We start from the raw sequence: 15,230 nt of genomic DNA on the forward strand, positions 1-15,230 counted from the left end.
GGTGTAAAGAGTGAGATAGATCAGCTGGTTGATTGGTGTTGTAACAACAACCTTACATTCAATGTCAGTAAGACCAAGGAGTGTTGGCGCATGGCCAAGTGGTTAAGGCATCGGTCTAGTGACCTGAAGGTCGCTAGTTCAAGCTTCAGCTGAGGCAGCGCGTTGTGTCCTTGAGCAAGGCACTTAACCACACACTGCTCTGCAATGATACCTGTATCGACCCTAGTGCCCTTCCCTTGGACAACATCGGTGGCATGGAGAGGGGAGACTTTCAGCATGGGCAACTGCCAGTCTTCCATACAACCTTGCCCAGGTCTTGCTCACGAGACTAATGGATGCCTATTTAAGACCAAGGAATTTATTGTGGATTTCAGGAAGGGGAAGTCAAGGGAACACAGACCAGTCCTCATCGAGGGATCAACAGTGGAGAGGGTGAGCAGTTCAAGTTCATGGGTGTGACTATCTCTGACGATCTATCCTGGGCCCAAAATATTGATACAATTACAAAGAAGGCATGACAGCAGCAATATTTTATCAGGAGTTTAAGAAGACTTAGTATGACACCAAAGACTGTCAAAATTTCTACAGCTATGCTTTGGAGAGCATTGTAACTGGTTGCATCTGGTATGGAGGGAGAGACTGCACAAGACTGTAAAAAGCTGCAGAGAGTTGCAAACTCAGCCTGGTCTGTCACGGGCACTAACCTCCCCAGCGTCAAGAATGACATCCATGATTAAGTCAAGGCATGCCCTCTTCTCATTGCTACGATCAAGGAGGATGTGAACACACTCAGTGTTAGCTTTTTTACTGACATCTCAGCATGAATTCCCATGGGTATTTGATGCTAGACAACTGTCAGTATCTATTGTGGGAGACAGAGATCGACATTTGGGTTGGCTTTTCATCTGGACAATTACTCACCAAAGATTGAAGTAAAAGAAGTTTTAAAAGAAGCCCAAATTCCACCAAAAAACAAAATGCTGGAGGAACTTAGCAGGTCAGGCAGGTATCTGCAGAGGGAAATGGACAGATGTTGGTTTGGGTCGAGACACTTCATCTGGAGTCCAAGAAGCTGGAAAAACTGAGCTCCTCCTGCATCTTGTTTTTCATTTCAGTTTCCAGCATCAGCGGTGTCTTTGTCTACAAAATACCATCAACCTACTGTGCTGCAATAACAGAAAGATAGACAAGTTTCAATCAGGAACTGTTTCAATCAATTTTTCTCCCCCTCCCCCTCCCCCTCCCACTTTCAAGTCTCTTACTAGCTCTTCCTTCAGTTAGTCCTGACGAAGGGTCTCGGCCCGAAACGTCGATTGTACCTCTTCCTAGAGATGCTGCCTGGCCTGCTGCGTTCACCAGCAAATTTGATGTGTTGTTTCAATCAGGATGCTGTTTAGATAGGTAGATACTTTCTCTGTTCAGCCAAGGTGGCATGCAGAGTGTGAGAAACATGGCCCACTGTCCAGTTTAGTTGTTGATCTCAATATTGTGAATTAATAAAAAGACCCCAAGAGGAAAACCATCTGTGGAGCGATCACTGTCCATCTTCACACTCCTCTTGTCTATAGTCAGAATGAAATACTCTTTCCTATGGACACTTGGAACAGTGTGACTGCTCATGGTTTGCTCTGAGATTAAGAAAGTTGACTCAGCTCAGTGATTCCTGTAGGCTTGGTGAGAACTTACTTCCTTTACCTCTGTTGGTCCCAGAAGCTTTATCCAGCAACACCTCTATCTTCCTCTTTTGAAGGCAGATATTCTCAAAATATTTGTCCTAGTTTCTACCTGATGGATTACACTTTGCTGACTGTAACTCTGAATAGAAACAAAGTTATTCTTTGTTTAACATTTGCTGATGTCAGTAGTTTCCATAGTACACTGTGCTTTATTTTCTGCAAGAATTTAACTTTCTAAAGAAAAACATTAGTCTTAAAGCACAATCAGAAATTCTAACATGTCAATCCCATTGCCTGAGAATTAAAGATAAATCTAAGCATTAAGCCATTTTTTTTGTAGTGAATTTCCCTACTGAAGTGAGGAATATAGTTACAGTTAGTTAATGGCATTTAGGACAGCAATGAAAGTCCTCCATCTCTGTCTCACACAGATATAGGATTCTTTATTGCTGTTTTGTAACAATTTTTCTTGTCTAGTCAGGGTTGTTAGCCCTGAGCTGAACCCAAACCTGGAGGACCGGTGGACCACTCTTAGTTTGACCCCTACCCTTTGATCTGTTTGGCCCTATCAAGAGCCAAAGAATAAAGCCCTGACTCCAGCCCATATAGCTCTCCGGGTCATTGAGGAACACAGGCCTATGACAAGGTTGTGGTCCTCTTGGAGGAAGTGAGGAATATACGCACCAATAAATGGAACACTGGACAAACTTAGATAATTGGTGACAGGAATAAAGTGTTACCAGATCTGGTGCGGAATATTATCTTACGCCCTTTACAGTGCGGAGCTGGGTCTTTTTAAACTACTATCTGCATATTCTAATTCTGCTCTGGAAAAGCGATGAGGAATGACAGAATTATTACAATAAACGGACGGGAATGTGCTTCCGCATTGGTAGGGAAAGTGCTTCCAAAAGGATGCAATGAATGATTTCTTTTGCAATGAACAGATAGGCTCTAGAATCCAGTTCCAGGGGTAATACATAAAACAGATTCAGCTGCAGCATTAAAAAGGAAGCTGGATAATAATCTGGGGGAAAAATTTGCAAGATGATGCATCAGTCAAGCCCCTGTAACTACTTCTACACCAAGGAAAACAAATCCAGCCTCTTTGCCCCTCATAGCTGAAATGCTCCATTTCATGCAACGTTCTGGTGAATATCTTCACTCTCTCCAGAACAATCACAACCTTCCATGCTGCACCTATTCTGTGATTCTACTGTAACCTGTAATTTATTGAGATACAGTGCAGAATAGGCCCTTCAAGCCGTGCCACCCAGCAACCCTTGATTTAACCCTAGCCTAATCATGGGACAATTTATAATGACCAATTAACCTACCAACTGGTACATCTTTGGACTGTGGGTGGAAAGCGGAGCTCACGGAGGAAACCCACAGGGTCACAGGAAGAACATACAAATGACTTACAGGCAGTGGTGGGAATTGATCCTGGGTCACTAGTAGTGTAAAGTATTATGCTAATCACTACGCTACCATGCTGCCCAGTAAGTCTGGGAGTAGATTTGCACATAGCCCATTATCTGGTTGCCATGCCCCTAGCAATTGATCGATTTCCCTCTTGGTATGAGCTACAATGAATCTCAACATCCAGCAAGTGCTTTCTTTTGAACCATCTCTAAACTGCAAGCAGGTGTCCTTGGAATAGGAACTGGAATTAGTTTAATATTGTCACATGTACAGTGAAAAGCTTGTCTTGCCTACTGTTCATACAGATCAAATTATTGCACACCAGATTAAGCTAGAATAAGGTAAAACAATAACAGAATGCTGAAAAAAGTGTAACAGCTACAGACAAAGTGCGGTGCAAATAGACAATAAGGTACAAGATCATAACAAAGAAGACTGAGATCAAGAATCTATCTTATCACACTAAGGTACTGGGGAACCATTCAATGATCCTTTAACAGTGGCATTAAATCTGCCATTGAGCCTGGTGGTAAATGTGTCTGACTTTTGTATCTTCTGTCCATTGGAAGGAAGGGGAAAAAAGAATGTTCCAGCTGGGTGGAGTTTTGGACTATGCTAGCTGCTTTACTGAAACAGCGATAAATATAGACAGAGTCCATGGAGGGGAGGATGTTTTCAATGATGTGCCGAGCTGTATCCACAACTCTATGCAGTTTCTTGCAATCATGTGCAGAGCAGTTGCCAAGCCGTTCTGCATCCATGGAGGATGCCCTGAAAGGTGCATCGATAAACATTAGTAAAGGTCAACAAGAACATGCCAAACACCTTTAGCCTCTTGAGGAAGTAGAGGCTTTTGTTAGCTTTCTTGGCCATTGGCTCTACATGATTGGACCAGAACGGGCTATTGGTGATGTTCACTCCTAGGGACTTGAAGCTGTCAAACCTGTCTACTTCAACACAACTGATGAGGACTGCTTGCTTTCCCAAAGTCAACTACCAGCTCTTTTGTTTTGCTGGCAAAACATATCTTCAATAATAACACTAACTTTATCAGTTACCAAAGAGAGTAAAAGCCTTTTGGAGTACCGAATTTAGATCTAAAGCTGGATTTCTATCATGTAAAAACTAATAGAAGAGTTGGTTGAAGGGAGCAAGAGGACCAAGTATATATAGACAATAGACAATAGGTGCAGGAGTAGGCCATTTGGCCCTTCTGTGATTCACTGTGATCATGGCTGATCATCCACAATCAGTGTCCAGTTCCTGCCTTATCCCCATAACCTTTGATTGTGCTATCTTTAAGAGCTCTATCCATCTCTTTCTTGAAAGCATTCCAGAGACTTGGCCTCCACTGCCTTCTGGGGCAAAGCATATCCACCATTCTCTGGGTGAAAAAGTTTCTCCTCAACTCCGTTCTAAATGGCCTACCCCTTATTCTTAAACTGTGGCCCTGGTTCTGGACTCATCCATCAGCGGGAACATGCTTCCTGCCTCCAGTGTGTCCAATCCCTTAATAATCTTATATGTTTCAATAAGATCCCCTCTCAGCATTCTAAATTCCAGTGTATACAAGCCCAGTCGCTCCAATCTTTCAACATATGACAGTCCCACCATCCCGAGAATTAACCTTGTGAACCTACGCTGCACTATCTATCTGATATAGATCAGATGACAACTAATAAACTTCTCTAATGAGGTCAGGGCTATTGTAATCACTGGCAAATTGATTAGGAATGTGATAAAAATTGGAAAAATGTAGATGCAAAGAGGAAGAATTCTAGTTAAAGAGTCAGGATTTTGAAGTATCCTGTATTTTGTACTCTGTGTCTAATCATGATGATAAAGACTGTGATTTTGTGGTCAGCAGCAAAGCAACAGTAGCCACTGCAAATAAAGCTGCCAACAATGATGACCAATCTCTAGGAAGGTGTGATTCCCCTTTCAATTAAGTAACTCACAGTGAAGATTTTTCTTAGAAAGGCAATCCAGGGAAGATAGACACATAATTTGGCTAATACTTTGAACATTTTACAAAGCAAAGAATTGTATGTGCAAATAAAATTTGGAAGATGAATAAATAAACGTTATATAAAAGTAAATACAATTTATAATTTTAAAATCCATTATTCTTTGAAATATTACCTTGAGTATTTAACAATATAGATACGGTTAATTTTTCAAAATATTTATTTTCACTTAAAATAACCATTGTTAAATAAAAAAAGAAATCTCTCTGAACAGTTGCAATATAGATTGTCTGAACTCTCTCTACTCCATTCCTCTTCTGAGCTTTTCCTCATGACTTTAAATCCCTCACTCCAATATTGTCTACCCTCACACCTGATAATGAACTCAAGGAGTTCTTGGACTCCTGTTACCAAAGCTGAGACCATCTGAGCCTCTTCTCTCCACCCCCCCTCCCCCCACCCACCTCTTCCTTAGCTCTTAACTCACAGGCCCAAACTTCTGAAGTAACAACGTGCTCACATCTTTATCTTGCCTCATGCCTCCAATGAATTCACTCCGTGCTGGCCCCTCAATTCTTTTCTCACTCACTGCCTAACATCCCTCTTTAGCCAGTGTGATAAATATAGCTAATATTCTTTACCTCTTCTGTCTTCCGTTTCTGCCTCCATTGTTCTGTCCTCAAGTAACATGCTTTTAACCATTTTAACCATTCAAACTATTTCTGACCTTTTACTCTCCAAAGACCTTGAATGTTTTGTTGCTTCCATGTTATCCAGAATTCTGTACAGGTTTCCCCTGCTATCCGAAGGGAGGGCATTCTTATGAAACGGTTCATAAGCCAGAAAGTCGTAAGGTGAATAAGCAGTTACCATTTATTAATATGGGAAAAATTTTGAGCATTCCCAGACCCAAAAAATAATCTACAAAATCATGCCAAATAACACATAAAACCTAAAATAACTAACATATAGTAAAAGCAGGAATGATATGATAAGTACACAGCCTATATAAAGTAGAAATTATGTACAGTGTAATTTCACTTACTGGAATCGGGAAGACTCCAATAAATTGCAGTTTTGTCACAGTTAAACACTTGCTTATACGAATAGGCACCTGACGCAATCGGCAATCGCCTCTGCTCTGGGCCGACATTTACGTGCCGGGTGGCACCTAATTAATTAGCTTGTTTATTTCGGCTTTTTTTCTTAAAGATATGCTGCATGCATTCCGACTACCGCTGCACTGCTGTATTCTTCGCGGCCCGGTATCGGTCCACGGCCCGGAGGTTGGGGGCCATTGCTTAAACTATGAAGCTGCCCTTGCCTCAGAAACCAATCAAACCACCCATGACTACCTTTAAATTCCACTTTCGCAACACTTCCATCACCATTGTCCAGTGCTTTCTGTTTCAGCTTATTAAAAATACTGACTGATTTCTCCTTAAATATAAGAAAACTTAATGGAACACCACGCTTTGTACACCCATCAATCCACTCAAGCAATAGATTTTCCATTTTATCCATTAATGGATGCCGACTAAGAGAGACCACTTTGCTACGAGCAGAACCAATAGTATCACCGGCAGCTTTCAAAATTCTTTCTCTCTGTGTGTAAATACTGCGAATGGTGGAAGCAGGCAAGTTCAACGCGTGGACCATGTCCTTACTTCGTTCACCACGATTGAAACGCTTAATTATGTCTAGCTTTACACTAAGTGTAACACACTTACGAGCTCTTTTAGGGTTTTCCGATACCTTAGAACTCATTTTGCTAATGGATGCCCAAAATAAATCGAAATAAAGCACATGTTTAAGCAATGCCGGCTAGAATGCAGTTCCGGGGGAGGAGCTTGGCTGTTCGGGTGCGCACTGCCTTTTTTCACAGGCTGCCTTTTTTCGTAACAGTGAAAACACCTTCTGTTAGCGAAAACAGATAACTAATGTAGGTCTTTCATAACAGCGAGATGTCGTAAAGCGAGCGTTCGGAAAGCAGGGGCCAGCTGTACTTGAATCCCACTGATCGTTGTGTGCCCATGCCGCAATGGTGAAGTAGCTCTGGTCAAAGTCATCACTGATGCCCTATGTGATCATGACAACAGGTAGTCTATACTTACTCTGTATGCAGTCTGAGGCATCATTGACCTTGCTGTCTTCCTTCAGCTTCTCCCCGCCACACTCCAGCTGGATGGGACTGTGTGTTTCTGGTGACATCATTATGTGCTGTTTGGGTAGCTTCCAACTTGGTGGCATGAATATTGATTTCTCGAACTTCCGGTAATGTTCCCCCTGCCCACCCCTTCACCAGTCCCCATCCCCTTTCCCTCTCTCACCTTATCTCTTTGCCTGCCCACTGCCTCCCTCTGGTTCTCCTCCCAGCTTTTCTTTCTTCCATGGCCTTCTATCCTCTCCTATTAGACTGCCCCTTCTCCAGCCCTGTATCTCTTTCACCAATCAACTTCCCAGCTCTTTACTTCACCCCTCCTCTTCTCGGTTTCACCTGTCACCTTGTGTTTCTCCCTCTCCTCCCCCACCTTTTAAATCTACTCCTCATCTTTTTTTTCCAGTCCTGCTGAATGGTTTCAGCCCAAAACGTTGGCTGTATTCTTTTCCATAGATGCTGCCTGGCCTGTTCAGTTCTTCCAGCATTTTGTGTGTGTTGCTCGGATTTCTAGCATCTGCAGATTTTCTCCTGTACTTCATTATCTCCTTGGTAATAGCCAGAAAATTATTGGTACCTGCTTCATATTCTACACTAGAATCTCATCCTTAGTCCCTTTTATTCTGCATCCCTGTGTTTCTACTCAGTAACGGGCTTCGCAGACACTGATGACAAACATCCTTAACTCACTAGCACCTGTTTGAACTTCCACTGCCTCTAAGTTTTCAGATTGTTGTGCAACATCCAGGACCCGATGACCAGATTTTCCATCCATTTACAAAAGATCAAATCCATCACTTTCAGTCCCCATCCCAAACACAATTCCATAAACACCAACTTCATGTTTCCCTGGCAACTGTCTAAAATTGAGCTATTTCTGTCATATTTCACCCTCAGATTAGTTGGATTCATATCTGCAAATAAATAGAAGTTTAGGATCCAACAAAGGCATGAGCTTATCTGCAATATAAAATATAATCAATGACAACAATCATTATCGATTTTAATGGGTATTGACAGTATGACTGAAATCTGCAAGGGTGGAGACCTTTGTGGTCAAGTAAAGAGAAAGTGAGGCAGCAGTTTCCATCCCATTGATCATAATGTTTTTGTGTGTTTGTAATGATTATAATTAGGAATTTTCTGAAAATTTGTTGCAGTGCAGTTCAATGGCCGACAAAATTTTGAGTTAGTAGATAATATTGCACTAATTTGTTGGCAAGCTTCAAGTCATGGCATCACACTTGAACTCTCAGTCTTTCAATTTCTAGACAGGTCTGCAGTCAGTCCAGTTAAGCTGATAACCAAGCACTGATCATTAATGAACTAGGATGCAGCGTGCACTGTAATAGTTAATCTTTCTGGTACCTTGATCAATCTCTTCTTTTCAATGGGTAGTTGTACCTGGTGAAGAACGTGAAATCTAATTCCTAATATACATGAGCTTAAAAAAAATCTACTGGAAGAACTCAGTTGGTTAGGCAACATCTGTGGAGAGAAATGGAAAGTTGACTTCTCTGGTTGAGACCCTTCATCTGAACAGGTATGAATACCAAGCTTGCAGCTACCCTTAGTGTTCCTATTTAGAAAACCCATTTAAAATAAGGTGAGAATTGGCAGCCACTTTGAAGATAGTATTAAATCAGTATGTCAGTTAAGCTCTCTCTACCCTCCAATGATTGTTGCTTTTGAATAACCATGAAGAAGCTTCACTTGAGTTTTCTTCAGGCCATGAAAATTTATTGAAGTGTGAAATTAGCTATGCAAAAGAGGTAGCTTTAAGGGCAACCATCCCATTCTTAGATCTGCACAGAAAGGAAAGAAAGTTGATTTTATAACCGCAGGATGTCACTATCCATCAACATGTAATGTACTTTCAAAGTCTGGTCGGTATCTGTTATGCAGCAAACACCTTCTCCAGGTTCCACAGAGAGTGTACTGAAACCATGCTAGAAGTGCTTAAGTCCGTCTGGATAAAACATTGGTTGTGTATTATATAACAGGAGGGAGTTAGATATGGCCCTTGTGGCTAAAGGGATCAGGGGGTATGGGGGGAAGGCTGGTACAGCGTTCTGAGTTAGATGATCAGCCATGATCATACTGAATGGCGGTGCAGGCTCGAAGGGCCAAATGGCCTACTCCTGCACCTATTTTCTATGTTTCTATAAGAACCAGTTACCATTTTGAAATTGGTAAATTTACCTCTCTTCTCAATGTTCCTCCTGTGTGAGGAATCCTCACTGAGAGGGGCAGTTTCATGATAAATGTGAGGAGTATCAAGTAAAAATGAGAAATGTCTCATCATTTGAGAGAGTAGTAAACCTTTTGAAAACTATACTCCAAAGGGCTACAGAGACTTGGGTAGTCTGGGTCTCGGCCCAAAACGTTGACTGTACTTTTTTCTATAGATGCTGCCTGGCCTGCTGAGTTTCTCCAGCATTTTGTATGTGTTGCTTGGATTTCCAGCATCTGCAAAGTTTTTCTTGTGTTGAGTTCATTCAAACAGGAATTTGTGGGTTTCTGAACAGTAAGGGATAAAGAAATTTGGGTGTGGTACTGGAAAACAATGTGAACTAGAAGGTAGCCACAATCTCATGAAGGGCAGAGCAGGCTCGAAGGTTTCTTGTAACTCTCATTCCCTGGCCACCTAGGTTTTCTCTGCCTTTGTTCCCTCGGTTGCCTAGATTTGTTACCCTCCCCCACCCGGTTGCCTTTGGCCATCACATGTACCCATCTATCTGGGGTTCTTTTCCCTTGGTTCACCTTCCTACCTCTTCCCCAACCTATTTCCCATCATATCTCCTTTATCTGCTTCCATCTCCGACGCACTAGTTTCTGCCTCAACACTACTTGGCTCCATTTGATGATCACCTCCACCACTGGCACTACCCTTGAAACATAGACCATCCATTTCCCTCCATGATGCCACCATATCTGCTAAGTTCATTCAACATTTTGAATGTTGACCCACCACCACTAATCTGGTTCTTACCAGCCTGTTTCAATAATAATCCCTCCTCATCATCTATTTGACCCCATCTACCCATTATCTCATGCCCCTATCCCTCCCCATCCTGCATCTGGTTTCCACCTATTGCTTACTGTCCTGTCTCACCCCTCTCTCACTTCTATATACTGGCTATCTTCCTTTTAGACTCTTAAGTCCTTATTTAGAGACTTTTGCCTTTACTGATGCCGCCTGATCTACTAAGTTTTTCCAGCAGTTTATGTTTTGCAGCCTACTTTTCCTGTTTATGTTGTTACATGTCACATTTTATGGTGGTGCTAGTCAAGAGAAGAAAAAAATGGTCAGAATAAGAGGACTACTATACCTTTCGGTCATTCTATTTTTGTTACCTCAGTTGTAAATCTGAGGGATTTCACATAACTTTTCAGGTTTGCTTTTTCAGTTATGAAATAACCAAGAGATGGTTATTGTGGTGTTAAAACATTCAGTTCAGAGGAGAATCTTGTTTGATGAAACCGAGCTCATTGCTATGATCTAGAAAGTGCTGTCCAAAATGATGACAGGAGCAGGTTAAAGATTAACTTTCGGAGTTAGAAAAAGGCTGATTTGAGGACTATGTGGTGTTACGAGAATACACATAAAATTAAGATGTTTGCTGGCCTGGGCTAGCATCAGTGGCATCAGCAGTTGGTCTGCCACCTGCCCTCAGGGGAAGGAGAGATAAGGAACAATGGAGCAGCGTCTGGAGATGTGTAATGAAGGGATGTGGGAGGGAGAGCTGTCTGGAGCGGCTCCCCCCTTTGAACCCTGAACTGTTTGAAGTGATGGACAGGCGATACCCCAGCAGGGGGATAAAAAGGGACAGGTTCGCTAAGGCAGGACACACGCCACCCGAGGTAACGAGACCCTGGAAGCGGTACGCTTCTCACGAGTGGGTGAGAAGTACCAGACAACGACCAGGGTGGAAAGGTACGATCAGCGGGAACCCGGTGTGTGTCCGCCCTTGCTTGGGTGCCGGGTTCACTGCAGAGGATCGACCGCATCTGGAGGAGGGGTCACAGTCGGTGACCTCAGGTGACATCACCAAGGACCCGCCCAAAAGCTGTTTGTGAGCCATCTCGCCAGTCTGTGAGTGAAGCAGTGTTCTGAATGATCAGTTGTTCCTGTTCTCTCTGTCTCTTCCCCCACCTTGTCCATCGCCATGGCAACGATTACTGCGAACTGAACTACTAACTGGACTGAACTTTGAGTCATTTTGAAATTGGTCATTTACCCCTAGACAACGATAGAGCTTGATTGATGCTGTTATCTTACTTCTGTGCACATGTGTGTTTATCATCACTGAACTGTTGCATTTATTATCCTTTCGATTATGGTGTTGCTTGTTTCTTTAATAAAACTTTCTTAGTTCTAGTACTCCAGACTCCAACTGAGTGATCCATTTCTGCTGGTTTGGCAACCCAGTTACGGGGTACGTAACATAAGTGGGGTTCTCGTCCGCGATTTTGAACGCTAAATTTGGGACGGAGTAAATTGATTGGGTTAAAATTCCCGAAAGAAAGAAAAGACAAACAGCAGAAATGGAGGTTGAGGAATTTATAAAGGCGCCGACCTTGGAGGCATTAGAGGATGCCAGGAAATCGGAATTGATAGCTGTGGCCAAACGGGTGAATCTTGCTAAGGTGAAGTCGACAATGAGGAGAGAGGAGATACACAGAGCTAATGTAGAGCACTATGTATCTAAAGGAGTGTTTCCCCAAGGTGAGCTGGGGGAGGTGTCTATTGAAAAACCTGCTGGAGACGCGGTACAGGTACAGCTTGAAAAACTGAGACTCGAGCACGAGTTCCGGGTACGGCAGTTAGAACACGAAGAGAAAGAGAGGGACAGACAGTTGGAGAGAGAGGAGAAACAGAGGGAAAGGGAATTTGAGCTGGAGAAGTTAAAGATAAGGGCCGAGCAGGGGCTCGTGCCGAACCAAGGTGGAGGGTTCCGGGCGACCCAGGAGGTTAGGCTGGTTCCCCCATTTGACGATACCGATGTGGATCGGTACTTCCTCCACTTCGAAAAAGTGGCTATAAGCCAGGACTGGCCGAGGGATAAGTGGGTTGTTTTACTTCAGAGTGTACTGAAAGGGAGGGCCCAAGAAGCTTACTCAGCTTTGTCCGCGGAAGATGCCCAGAGGTATGAGGTGGTGAAAGAGGCCATCCTCAGGATTTATGAGTTGGTCCTGGAGGCATACCGGCAGAGGTTCCGGAACGCGAGGAAGCAGTGGGACCGCACGTATTTGGAGTTTGCTCGTGAGATGCAAACATATTGTGAGCGTTGGTGCGCCTCGAAAGGGGTAGAGGGGGATTATGACAGACTGCTGCAGCTGATTCTGATTGAGCAGTTTAAAGGTTGTGTCCCTGAGGGTATGAGACCCTACCTCGATGAGAAAGAGGCAGCCACGTTAGCCGCAACTGCTAAGTTAGCGGATGAGTATGCGTTGACGCATAAAATGAAGTTTGCCCCGAGTAAAGGCTACCAGAAGGGTAGTCAGGACGGAGGGGAGAGTCCGCCGGAAAAGTCAGAAAGTAAGCCGGGGACTAGTGAAAAGGATAAGGTAGACCGGGAGCAGTCTGGTAGGAAGTCTCCTGGGGTCGTCTGTTATAATTGTGGGAAAGTCGGACACTTTGCGTCCAGGTGCTTTGCCCCAAGGAAGGAGACGGGGAAAGGAAAAGCGGAAATTTTGAATGGCTGTATCGAGCTGTTAAGCGAACCGCTAGGGAAGGACAGGTCTGAAAAAGTCCAGGAAGGGCGCGAGAGGTTTATCTCGGCCGGACTGGTGTCAGTGAAGGAGGGGTTAAAACCAGTTCCAGTGCGGATCTGGAGAGACACGGGAGCGTGTCAGTCACTAATACTGAAGAGTGTATTGGAGTTTAGCTCAGAGACCCAGACTGGGGAGGTAGAGGTCAAAGGTGTTGGGGAAGGGACAGAGTCAGTCCCTTTGCACCAGATACATTTACAGAGCAACCTGGTCTCTGGACTAGTCACGATCGGGGTGAGGTCCGAATTACCGATGAAAGACGTGGAAGTCTTGCTCGGTAATGACATCGCCGGAGGAATCGTGTTCCCAGTCGTGAGATTGACGGGTCAGCCTGCCAGCATGGAGGCCCCGCCCGCGATGGTGAATTTGGCTGAAACATTTCTGCCAACCTTGTATGAGACAGGGTGTAGTGAGAGAAGAGGTAGTGAGGGAGCTGGGACGGACGTAGCAGTAGCCAGGAAAGAATTTGTGCAGACGCAGGAGCGAGACGAGGGGCTGATGGTTTTTGCCGAGACCGCTCTCTCTGACACAGCCTTGACAAGGGAACTAGTAGGCTATTGTGCGGATGAGGAAGTGCTAAGGAAGAAAGGGAAATCAAGGACAGTATCCGCAGATGAGGAGTGGGGGGTGGTGCAAAAGAGTTATGGGGATGAGGTTTTTAACATGGCCCACGAGGTACCCCCCGGTGGACATTTTGCGGTGCTGGAGGAAACAGTTGGTGGAATCATGAAAGAGATTTACCGGCTGCCCAGGGGGAAAAATGTTATTGATCATGACCGACACGAACTGAGACGGTCACCGGCTTTTGATATGCTAACAAACCTAGTCGGTGTTAACGTGGAAATCAATGAAGCTAGGGGCCCCCTGCTAAGAGGAAAAAACCATTTTGAAAAGATTAGGATGGGATCGGTCAGATGGGAGAAGGCTATTGTTTTGGCCAGGTCTACTGATAAGGTCTCTCCCTTAATCCCCGAAGGAGTAATTAAACGACTTGCACCCATGTGTTTGATTGTCCCGAGGAAATGCAAAGAACTGGGACGTTGGGTGATTGTGGTTACAATAGGGCAGCCAAGTAAACAACACCCATATTTTTTGAGTAATTCAGTGACTAAAGGGCTGATGAACACAGAGGTGTGTATTGGCAATTTAATACGGCTGTCTGAAGCCAGTTTGATAGTGAACCTTGAAAAAAATGAATTCGGCCACACGAGGGTCACTTACCTGGGAATTGTGGTGACACAGGGGCAGCTGGCAGCGATGCAAGCTACAGTGCAGGCTATCGCTGACCTCCCAACCCCGACAGACAAGAGGGCCCTCAGAAGGCTCTTGGAGATGGTGGGGTACTGCAGGAAGTTTTGCAATAACTCTGCGGTCAATACCCGTCCCCCTCCTACTAAGCCCTTGCGAGAGAGAACTGAGCCGGAATGGGACGACCCTTGTTGTTGTGGTCCGGGACAAAACCAAATGAGAGGTTACATTGGTCGCAATTCATCAGTGTTTTTGGCCACTATGAAGTTTGCTGAGTTGGAGCCTGGTCTAAGGGATTATTAATAACATGTGTAAAAGGAACAGAAAATGTGATGACTGTCTGTCAAGGTGTTGACAGCTTCAAATTCTCTGTATTAGCCAAATAGCTGATAAAGATGTATATTGTGTATGTATCAGATAATGTCATGTTTGTAATTTTTACCTCCCGGTAAAAATCCTTAAAGGGGGGAAGTGTTACGAGAATACACATAAAATTAAGATGTTTGCTGGCCTGGGCTAGCATCAGTGGCATCAGCAGTTGGTCTGCCACCTGCCCTCAGGGGAAGGAGAGATAAGGAACAATGGAGCAGCGTCTGGAGATGTGTAATGAAGGGATGTGGGAGGGAGAGCTGTCTGGAGCGGCTCCCCCCTTTGAACCCTGAACTGTTTGAAGTGATGGACAGGCGATACCCCAGCAGGGGGATAAAAAGGGACAGGTTCGCTAAGGCAGGACACACGCCACCCGAGGTAACGAGACCCTGGAAGCGGTACGCTTCTCACGAGTGGGTGAGAAGTACCAGACAACGACCAGGGTGGAAAGGTACGATCAGCGGGAACCCGGTGTGTGTCCGCCCTTGCTTGGGTGCCGGGTTCACTGCAGAGGATCGACCGCATCTGGAGGAGGGGTCACAGTCGGTGACCTCAGGTGACATCACCAAGGACCCGCCCAAAAGCTGTTTGTGAGCCATCCCGCCGGTCTGT

General features: G+C 44.4%; 1 protein-coding gene across 4 annotated transcripts in view; it reads left to right on the forward strand.

The window, feature by feature from the left end:
• The window catches only part of spata20 (spermatogenesis associated 20), a 479,531-nt gene that overhangs the window by 410,236 nt on the left and 54,065 nt on the right, over nt 1-15,230 (forward strand). Inside the window, exon 16 of one of the 4 annotated variants that reach the window (XM_063074194.1) lies at nt 7,029-7,095. The exons of the other annotated variants lie outside the window; for them this stretch is intronic. Coding sequence (XP_062930264.1) covers nt 7,029-7,088 — 60 coding nt within the window. The 3' untranslated portion in view covers nt 7,089-7,095. Of the gene's footprint in view, nt 1-7,028; nt 7,096-15,230 lie in introns of those variants that run through there. 4 annotated transcript variants of the gene reach the window in all.

The sequence above is a fragment of the Mobula hypostoma genome, chromosome 22 (genome assembly GCF_963921235.1).
Source record: "Mobula hypostoma chromosome 22, sMobHyp1.1, whole genome shotgun sequence".
Classification (NCBI taxonomy): Eukaryota; Metazoa; Chordata; class Chondrichthyes; order Myliobatiformes; family Myliobatidae; genus Mobula; species Mobula hypostoma.